This window comes from Porites lutea, chromosome 1 (genome assembly GCF_958299795.1).
Source record: "Porites lutea chromosome 1, jaPorLute2.1, whole genome shotgun sequence".
Taxonomy (NCBI): domain Eukaryota; kingdom Metazoa; phylum Cnidaria; class Anthozoa; order Scleractinia; family Poritidae; genus Porites; species Porites lutea.
In genome coordinates this window covers 48,341,564-48,352,829 of record NC_133201.1, presented here as the reverse complement: position 1 = coordinate 48,352,829, position 11,266 = coordinate 48,341,564, and the positions used below count along the sequence as shown (strand labels likewise).

The 11,266-nt window shown below is 38.6% G+C and overlaps 1 protein-coding gene across 1 annotated transcript in view; it reads right to left on the bottom strand.

Moving 5' to 3' along the window:
• Positions 1-6,330: 6,330 nt before the first annotated feature.
• Positions 6,331-11,266, bottom strand: part of LOC140931290 (uncharacterized) — a 16,192-nt gene continuing 11,256 nt past the window's right edge. The window contains exons 8-11 of the mRNA XM_073381074.1: positions 8,603-8,720; positions 7,742-7,810; positions 6,960-7,031; positions 6,331-6,728 (exon numbers count right to left, since the gene is read on the bottom strand). Of these exons, the coding sequence (XP_073237175.1) occupies positions 6,331-6,728; positions 6,960-7,031; positions 7,742-7,810; positions 8,603-8,720 (657 nt within the window). The remainder of the gene's footprint in view (positions 6,729-6,959; positions 7,032-7,741; positions 7,811-8,602; positions 8,721-11,266) is intronic.

Here is an 11,266-nt window from a genome sequence, read left to right as displayed (position 1 = left end):
GGTGGCCTCAGTGTGGCATCTTACTTTTGCTCTTGAAATACAGGAAAAGAGTATGTTTTGGATTACACAGGTTCAGGGTATTGGGCTATCTTCAATTTTTCTTAGAGCACAGCATTGCCACTGCTCACAATTAATTTGATCATCCATATCTTATTGGCTCTTTAATCTTGATACAATAACATTTCAGAACCAGATTCATTTGCATCCTTGGGAAAATGGGTAAACGGAGGGAGTGAAAATTTCAAATTGCCTTGAGCACTAGATTGCCAAGCCACCTATCTTAACATCCTACCTGTCCACTTTAAAACGTAATGAAAACCCTGCCTCTGGGAAGTGCAAAAAACATGCTAGCATTGCACAGCTACATTTAAGTGAGGCTTAAATGTTTTGTTCATTGATTTTACAAAACTACACAAATTTGCACTCAAATGAAATCTTTATAAATATTTCTAAAAAGGTAACTGTACTTTTAACGCAATAAAATAATTATAGAATTCCACTGATACAAATTTTGAAATGGCACAATTCAGTGTACTATACTTTGTCTTGTAAAGACTCCACTCTAGGGTTATAAGCTCTAAACAGGTTTTTGTATGTCAAACATACCATATTTTCACTACGTCCAGTATTCAAACAAAATTATAATAATAATTTTCTTGTATGGCTTTTGACAGTTTTTACAGATATCTAATATACAGTTATGTGTTGTAACACTTTTGATTGTCTCAGCTATTACTATTCACTATGCTAGCATAAAAAATAATGGCAGCTTAAATTTTGCTTTTAGAAATTGCTATATTTCTTTTCTTGAGAATGAAATGTTGCAAAACCAGGAATGACGGGATATAAAGCTGACTTTTGTTACACATTTCTGAAAGTTTTCATTAGTCCTTCAAAATTAAAAAGACAGGTAAATTATAAATTATTGAATCTTTGTAAATCTCTGTAACATTATTATTACATGGTGGTATAATCACCTTTTCCATTTGACAAATTGTCATGTTTTAAAGTTATGATAATAAAATAATATTTGTATTGTATACTGACTAGAATATTAACTTTCATTGTTCAATTTTATCAATAATTTTATCGCAGAAATCCCCATAAGCTTTTACCATCTAGTAAAAAAGTATCTACAGTGCAATCCTACTGATGATATTTTAATTGTTTTTCATTTGTACACTTCTTTTAAGTGTCAATCCAAAACAAATAATCTTCATACATTAACACTCACTTTTCTTGCTTAGATGACTCAGATCAATACTTTTATTTTAGAGAGAAATGGTTTCAACTTGAGAACATTAGTAAATTCAGAGCAAAAATGCTCATAAGGGAGCGGTCATTAGAGACCTTTAGATTCTAAGACGAGTACGACAACGAGTACGAAATTTTCTCAGTACTAAGTAGGGCTCGCGCGTGAACCAGCGTCATTTTGGCGGGAAAACGTGGTAGCCGTCGTCACTCTACTACGAATTTTAGAAAGAATGTCGAAGTGGGGAAAACGAGTTTTCAAATGTTGGAAGTTTTATCATTTTGCGATCGGGAGAGCGCGTAATCTCCTTCACTAAAGGTAACAGTGCTAACTTTTCTAGTGAAAAATGGTAAAATGAAGCTTTCCAGGGAGTCTATATTTTGAGAATACGCGAAAAAACTTTGAGTCAAATCTCGTACTCGTAGTCGTTCTCGTCCTAGAATCTAAAGGTCTCTAATAACTATTGTGGGGGGGGGGGGGTGGAGGGGGTCGGTATTATTTCTAAAGCAAGGGCTCAAGAATTTTAGCCCCTCTTAGGTTAACAGTTAAAAATCCTGCCCCTCCAAAAATGCGTGGCCAAAAAATTGTAACCCCTTCCGTGTAATAACATTTTGAGATACGAATGTTGCGCTGCGAGAATCCATATGAACGTAACTTTGAGACAATTTTTTCATTGGAGTAAAAAATAGTGTTAGTATCATTTACAATGTATACAAAACCCAAAGTTTCACCAAGTAAAGAAAACCATTGACAGCCCCACTGACACTTCTTGTATTCCTGCCTTCTGCTCCCCCTGAAGAGTGAATAAATTGTGCACGAGAACTTATCAGCGAATAGCAAGAGAAAAATTGACTTTATTCAAGGAAAGTCCGCAGCTCTTGCTCTACCCCTCCAGGCCTGCAAGTTCGGCCATATCGCATGGTCTGTAAAAGATTCCGAAACTTATTTTCCTCCTGGGCCGATTCGTCTTCCTCTTGGTTATCATTAGAATCCTCTTCGATTCATCATCGCTATCATTCTCTCCGATTTCCTCCAAGACATTACATTTCAGTTGAGATAAGTGAGTCTATGGACTGGAGCGCACTATCTTGTTGTTCCTTCGTAGGTAATTACTTTTGTTTTTGCTAAACAGTCTATGCGACTGTTATGGATTCTTAAGCAAAAAAAGGCGAAGCATGTGGCCAGGGCCAGAACAATTGACGTCCTCAAGAAGGTTGCGCCAGATTTACCGTAGGGAAAGACTTGTGAGAAGGAGGATTTGTGCAGAGACATCGTCAAGAAACTTGCAAAAGGAGAAAAGAAATGGGCGGTAGCTTTGACATCTGAACAGTGAGACTGCGAGAAATCAGAACTAAGCACAACGTTGGGTTTTTCTGGAAATGAGAGCAGCAGTGATATAAGTGATGATGACGCCGAAAGTAGTGACGAAGACGACAGAAGTAGCACCAATGACAACAAAGACAGTCGGAAAGAATAGTGATGGCGGGGCCGATGATAATGATGCCACTAAGCAGACTCAGCAATGTCAGGAGGAGGAATAAGGAAGTGCCTTCGATAGCCTTTGACAGGCACTTTCATAACCTATATTAGTTATCTAAACCTTATTACTGGGAAATATAAGCTGAATGCTGTTACTTCAAGCCAACTTCCACAGGTCGACAACCGCCCGTTTCCTCACAAAATGACTTTTCGGGTGGTGGCTTCGCTGGTTCAGTCTCGTTGGCTCAAGCATGGCTATGTATGTTTATCACCGCCCGTTCTTCATGAGGAAATGGATCTAACTATCTTCATAGATACTAATCCAAATCCAGGACCGCCTAATTGCTTAAGCTGTCTTTATCCCTGAACGCTAGGAGTCTAAAGGCCTTTAATTTGTTCCATCTAGTGTTAACCCATCTGTCAAGGTCTGTAAGATCTCCTAGTTTCAGGACCTGGTATACACTGGTATCCTATGACCTGGTTTGTATTTGCGAAACATGGCTTAATGACACGATGTTAAGCAGCGAACTGATTCCAGGTTATTCAATCTTTCGATGAGATAGAGCTTGTAAGACTGGTAGTGGTGTCCTCATCGCTGTTCAGTAAATCAGATCTGCAAGCCATACGCCGTGACGATCTTGAAAGAGACAACACCGAAATGGTAGCTGTTGAAATATTTACAAGCAGCAAGTCACTTATCCTTTACACGTTTTATCGCCCCCCAGACTCGAACAACGTGGATTCACTCCGACCTACTAAATTCATTTTTTAGGGGCAACTCTGAATCTAGTTGTGCGTTAGTAGTTGGTGATTCAACATTCCCGCCTTGGACTGGACGGATTCATCTTCTCCTATCAATATTGGAGGTAATGCAACTGGTGATAATTTTTGTGACTTAATGGGAAAGACAACTTCCTAGTTCAGTTCGTTGACGGTCCAACCCATATCGCTGGAAACAAACTTGATCTTGTTCTGTGCAATTGTCCTGAAGTAATCGAATGTGTTTCTACACACAGCCCGGGAGTGAGCGAATTTCCATCAGATCATTATATTATCCATTTCTCGATTAGAGTAAAGCTTCATTGAGCAAAACCGGTACGCCACAAAGTCTACGACTTTAAAGAAGGGAACTTCGCCGAACTGCGTAACTCACTAGACATTGCTTTTTCTGAAAACATTGACGAGTACTGAACTTTGAACTTGAACTTTATTTTTATTTAAACACGGTAAATCTATCAGATAAAATAATAATATTAAAAAAAAATTACAATCTGCTTTAATCTATATAAACATGCTCTAAAAATTTAAATAGTAAAGATAGAGAAAATAAAGAAATTCTGCTTTACATAGATGCCGTGTGCGTTTTATCGATTCAGTCAAAGAACTGACTCACCCGGAAAGACTTCTGACTGCTGTCTCTGAGTGTGTTCCTGTTAAAACAGTCAAAGACACTAACTCACCTTCTTGGATAGACTCTGAAGCTCGACATTGTCTGCTTATTATCCTATGCTGACCCGACGTCAAGGTTAGAAAATCCTTGTACCTGGCACTAGTGAAGTCCCAAATGAGCTATGCAACTGAAGTGTGGTCTCCCAGCCACCTAACTTTAAAGCAGAAAGCTGAAAGAGTTCAGAGAAGAGCTACACGGTGGATTTTACAAATCAAGCAAGGTGAACTGTCCTACAGAGAGAGACTGATCCATCTGGATCTGCTACCGCTTACCTATGACCGCGAGGTCAAGGATTTAGTATTTCTTTATAAGGCCTTCTATGGCTATATTGATATTGATATTAGTTTTATTAAGAGTGTTAGTCACGGCCATACTCGACGATCTCAATCAAGTGATATAAAGTATTTGGAAACGCCCTTCTGTAAATCAGCTACCTATCAGTCCTCCTTTTTTAATCACAGTATTTAATTCTGGAACCAAATATGTAACTTAATTCAGCCTAGTGACTTTCTAAACATAAATACTTTTAAGAATAGTATAACTAACTTGTACAAAGATGAATTAGGAAATGTCTTTGACCCCAATAAACCATGTTCATGGAGTCTTGCATTTAATTGTGGGTGCCACTGCCAACAAAAGTTGAATAAGCATTTCTTAAGATTTTTAATTATTTAGCTGGGAGGTGCCCTCCATGGGACTCCAGGTCCCGTTTGCACCTCACCTTCCGGTCATTTTTTTGTTTTGTTTTTTTCGTTACTGTAACTATTTATTTAGAGAGACTCAGACCAATAAAGTTGATAAAACAAAACAAAACTCAGACACTGCAATGGAAGCACACGAAAATAGCAGTTCAGATGACACTGGCCCCTACTGGAACACATTCAAATCAGCGTCCCTTACTATTGCCTATTGATTAGTCGTTACATCCGGTCTTCACTGCACATTTGTATACTGTACATATCTAAAACTATGCAGGGCCGTAGCCAGGAAGAAACTACAACCGAGGCGAACACACGGTCCGTTGTACGAAATCAGCCGTATGAAATCTTCTAATATTATCAGTCTGATAAAAAAAATAAAAATCGACAGTATTTGGTAAAATTTTACCGAGGCGAGTGCCTCGGTTCGCCTCATACTGGCTACGGCGGTGCTATGTCGCATTTGTTGAAAAAGAAAAACAATCTGTTCCTGTTACTGTTTAAGACTGACTGAGGTTTGTAAAAGAAGGCTGAGTATAAACTAGACCACTATGAGTCAAGTTAAGTTGAATGCTAAAGGACTACGCGCGCAAGAAACATCCTTACCATAGAGCAACAATGTTTTGCGACAAGTTGAATTCTTGATTTGGTCTCGTATTCCCTGCCTTTCGTAATGGCATTGTAGCATTCCAGACATTAATTATTAAAATGAAGTAAATCGAGTGATGTTCATAAACGTGTTATGGCTGTGGGCCTTTTTAAAGCCGCAATCAAACGATGTTGGTGGTGAAAGGTAAAAATTATATTCCTATTAAACTTTAATTTGCCGTTGGGAAAAGCGATTCCTCCTCAAAATTTAATAGCTTCCACAGCTTTCAAAATATACCAAAAAACACAACTACAGATCGAGTACCAGTTATAATATGAAAAATACATTTTTAGCTATCATGCCATATCATCAACGATCCGTGCACTTTGATCAGGACTCGTTTGAAGAAGACTTTCATGAAATGATCTGCAATTCAGATGTATTATAATACAGGAAAATCACATGACGATGACGTTGATTAAAAAACAACGCCAAACTAAAACCGTGCGCTGTTTTCAAAGCCATTTCAACGGAAAGTCAAGCAAATTGCAAGCGATTCCGCTCCTTATCTCCAGCCAATCAGAGTGCTTTATAACCGTGCGATTCAGTTTTGAGTATGCAATTCAGTTAATATTACTTGCACGGCTATCGTATTTTAAGCAGTGCTTAATATTTCAGTAACACAAAACCCATTAATACCCGCACATCGCCCAAAAGCGCCCAGAAATTGTAACCCTCCCCTAAATGCGGGCCCAGACAATTTTAGCCCTCCCAAAATGGGCGCCCAAAAAATCGCAGCCCTTCCCCAAAATTTACTGCCCCCCCCCCCCCCCCCCCCACCACAATAGTCAATGACCGCTCCCTACACTGTACTTGTATCCTGTACTTGTCTATTTATCGACAGTTTCTTTTCACAGCAGTTGCTTAGTGCCCTTCTTTCAACAAACTCATCTTCCATCATCCACAGGTGAAAACGTATTTCCTTCAGAAACTTCTGAAAACCTTTATGATTTTCCGGTGGAAAGTCTCTATCCCTACGCGCATCATCTAGTTCAACTTCAGCATTCTGCTTATTAGTGCGAAATGGACCATATGCATGAACTTGTAGTTCATATTTTGCTACATAGTGTCGCAACACAATGAACTGTTCTAGCCAATCATCTACTCCATCCTTGACAAGCTTGCGAGGGTCACTTAGCTTCTTGTGCTGTTCTTGAGTCAGTGTGTCCTCCATCTGTTTTAAATGTTTTTTTAGTTTTCCTGTTCAATTGAGAAGAAAATAATGCATAAGAGTTAGACATTGATAGTCTCCTTTTTGCACTCAGTTGTTGTGTCATTCCTTTGTTCAGTTGGAAAATAATACTACAGGTAGATATCTAGTAGTAAACGTCAACATCAATCATTTCCTGCCTGTGAGCTGTATGTTTCTCAACATGTCATGCCTGATGCAGTTTGTTGATGAAAATAATAAACCAATGCAGACTGTCTCACCAATGTTGTAACCAGTGTTGTAGCTATGATCCAGAGTCTCTTTGTTGGAATCACTGGCCGATATTGAAGTCTCTGGATAACAAAAAAGATTTTTATTAATAGTAAAAAGAATCTTCGGTAACTTTTTTGATGTTATTATCCAGTTCCATTTAGAGGAAGAAAAGTTTGGCAACCAAGTGTATAGCAGTACATGTGAGGCACCTTTTCTTTGACATTACATTTCAGTCGGCACTTTGCAGTATGTTACAAACTACATGTAAGCCTCTAAGCATAGCTCTGATAGCTATTCTTCTGTTCACGTAAATACTCATGGTTACACAGAATTTAAACTGTAATGTTAAGACTGGGTAAAAAATAATAATGATAAAAATGATAATGATAATGAAGATGTAAATAAAAATAATTAATAGTATTGGTAATAATAATATATTATAATACAGTTGAACCTGTCTCCTCAATGGCCACCTTGGGGACAGAAGAAGGTGGCCGTTGCAAACAAGTTTAAACAAGAGCCAATGTATGGAATGTCCGTGTAAAAAAGTGGCTGATGTAGAGAGGGGGCTATCATGGAGAGGTGGGCATCAGTGCAGGTTCAACTGTAGTAATTATTTATACTGCAGAAAATCATCATAATGTTTTCAAAAATGCCTCAACAATGTTTACATTAATCAAAAAACTCAAATCAAAAATTGAATTACAACTAGGTTTAAAGAAAGCAATCAACCCGTTTTTCTACACTAAAACACAGCCAAAATAAAACACTAACTAGTGAATGTACATACCAGGGATCACTGAGTCTTCTGGGAGATACTCTGCCCCTCCTGTGCCAATGTAATCTAATGCTGGGTCCCCTGATGACAGTAACATATCAATCTGGTAAGATTCCAAGGAATTTCCACAATTTTAAATTATAATTATTATTATTATGAGTATAATGTTAGTGAAATAATCTGGGGGATCTAATGGAAGTTGAACGTAAAGTATACTCAGTCATGTTATACACAAATAGACCGCTTATTACTCAAAAACAGCTCATTTCTCTTAGAACATTTATTGTTCAATTATAAAGTAATACAGAGGGTGGCTTTGTGGAAGACTCCTATTCCAAATGTCCTGTTTTCTTCTCTTCAAGTTCTTTTGGCTGGGTGGACAGATAAGGATGACTAAGGTACATGACTATCACATGCTAATATCTTAGTTTGTTAAAATAACACCTGTTTTAAAATAAGTGAAGTTTTTGATGGTTCAGTCTTTATGAATAAAGACAACATATGGACCTCTGAACAAAAACCTAATGCCCAGTGTCCTTATAGTGGATTGAATCACCTTAATTTATTGCAGGACACTCAAGGCAATCAACCAAATGGACACCAGGCTATAATTTATTATCTAGGTTTAAGCTTTGTCCCCGCAGAACCAAAGAGAAACCATCCTATAATTTATATCTGTACACTTAGTTCTATCCAGGCAATTAATGTTGCGACGATCATCCAGGTTAATTGTCCTGCATCATAGTCTTTTCATAGTTTTTTTTCATCTTGATTGCCTGCGCGCATTTTGAAATGACTTGGAGGAACCAGGACAATCCCAAAAATGTTTAGGAAACCGGAAGTAAAGGGGAGATAACGCAAAGGCTGCCTCACCATACTGTAACGACTTTTTAACCAGTATTCTGAGCACTTCCCACTCTTTGGGTTGGTAACCAAGATTAAAACAAATTCGTAACGTTAATAAAGGAAGAAGCCGTGGTGATGCAAGAAGCTAGTGAAAGAAAAGAAAAACATTAAATTGAAAAACAAGTTTACTGAGTAGATGAAAGGGTTAGAATTTAATGGCTCTACTTAATGTAGTTGTCAACTTTGCTGTCTCGTATGTAGAGTTAAGCTAAATACAAACAGACACAACATTGTTGGCTAACAACTCCCAACATTGTTGGATGTTACATGTTGCGTCCGTTTGCACACCCTGTTGCATGTTGTTGGATGTTGTTGCGTGTTGTTGTGCAAAATTTGAAACCGGTCAAACTTTTAGCCCCGTGCAAACAGGTGCAACCATGCATGTTAGCCAGCAAGTCCCGACATTGTTGGGAGTCGGTTGCGTCCGTTTGCATGTAGCGTTACTCTAAGTTACCAGGGATCAATTTTATTTAAACGTTTACAATTGTAATTTACAAGTGAAACTATTATTTTATGGTCCTAAAACAATAGCTTCACTTGTAAATTGCACATGTAAAAGTTTTATTAAATTGACCCCAGTAGTACCGATCTTGTATGGGAAAGTGGTTCATACGAAATCTTATACCCAGGACCACCAGCTATATCAGCTAATAGTTGAGTTACACCTTTTGCTATTCATAGCACTCGTAATGATATGCGAAAGTAAAACGCAAAAAATGAAATACTTCCGAGGATTGAAAGCACGCAGGTCCGTGCACGAGGGTATAGCAGAACTATAAATACAGGATTAGAGCAGAACACTCCTTTCTAGCTTAGTTTCTAGCCAGCGGAGCAGTCAAGAAGGGATCGGCCCACCCGCCCATCCCATTTGTCTACACAAAATTCGCGTGAGTCTTTCAACACTGCTACCCTAGGCCAAGCTGTTCCAGCCTGGCCTAGACCGCTGAGCAATATTATGTCCATATCTCATTTAAACTAAGTATGAATGAGAGTGTTGTGAAGTAGATTACTGTTCATTAAGAGAAAATACGTATTCATTTGCGTGAAACGGCGACCAATAGCGCGAGGATACATTCATTAGCGCGAAAAAAACAAACATTTTCACATAAATCAGATTCACTGATAATTTTTGCATTTTAATTAACATTCAATAACATTACTGGGCATTCATTTGCGTCATTCGACATACAAAAGAGAAAAATATTCTTTTATTAACGGCAACACGAAAGTCATTAACACTATCTTGAAAGTCAGTAGGGACAACAGACAAACATTAAAAAGCAAACACTATTCATTAACATTTTTATGACACTGTTTGCAATTCAATAGCATTCCTGGATAACCTGAGGATGGATAAGACAGACTTAAATGCGCTTGTACAATCAACTGAGCGTTCTTTACATTTTAAATGCAAAAATCGATTTTCAATTAAACAATACAAAATTTTAAAAAACAATTCACCAGAATTTTTACGCTACCTGGTTTAAAGAAGCATGACTTACTGCGCCACTGTGTGTTCGACGACTGCGGCTATACATTTTCCATTTGCACGGCCATAAGTCATGGTAGGGAGCGTCAGCGAAAGAGGGCGTACTGCCAAGTGTGAAACTTGACTACATGTATGACCACGGTAATACATGTATCATCTATCAATGTTTTCCTCAGCAGCAACTGGCAAAATGAATGATGTGTCGGTTTTTCGGTGACTTCCTCTCACGGGCAAGCAAAAATATGGATCCCGACGAGTGGGTGATTCTTGCGCATAAGGGAGTGCCGGCCGACCAAGATCTGGCCATTCCCGCCCCATAGTTTGCTCCCCACCCTCGACATTGTGGCGACAATCAAAACCGACATCTCGAGTCCCGAAATTTAAAGATGTATGGATAACACGAATGAGTCCAAAGCCCAAGAAATCCCACTAGGGGAATTTTGCACACGACAGGTGCTTGGATGCTCTGCACAGAAACATTGACAATATGACCGCAGCTAAATGTGCTAAGGGGTATACCATCTGTTTCATGCAAACCTACCTGCCAAAATGTTTAAATAGAGAGATTTTGAGGGATATACATTTAATATAAAATTTCTTTGAATTTCTATTGTTTAAGTGAAATTCGATTTTTGTATATTAAATGCAAAGAACGCTCTTGTACAAGCGCATTAATGTTTGTCTTATCCATTCTCAGGTTGTCCAGGAATGCCATTGAATTACAAACAGTGTCATAAAAATGTTAACGAGTAGTGTTTGCTTTTTAATAGCCTGCAGTGCAGGCGTTTTCTTTGAGCGCGCAATTTGCTCGCGAAAGCGCCATGTTGATACTTTCCGAAGAGAGGAGGAGATGAGGCAAGTCAAAAGAAAGCGGGGAGGGGGCGGGGAGAGAGAAGAGAAAACCTCCCCCTCTTTCCTTCTTTCGCCCTCGCACCTACCGTAAGGGTTACTATTTCTACTCTCCCCAATCTTCCACTGTCATAAAATCAAAGATGGCGGCTACAACAATCAGTTACGCCGCGAACAAGGTTTCACCCACCCAAAATACGCCTGCACTGCAGGTTAGCTTTTTAATGTTTGTCTGTTGTCCCTTTTTGTTGACTTTCGAGATGGTGTTAATGACTTTCATGTTGGCGTTAATG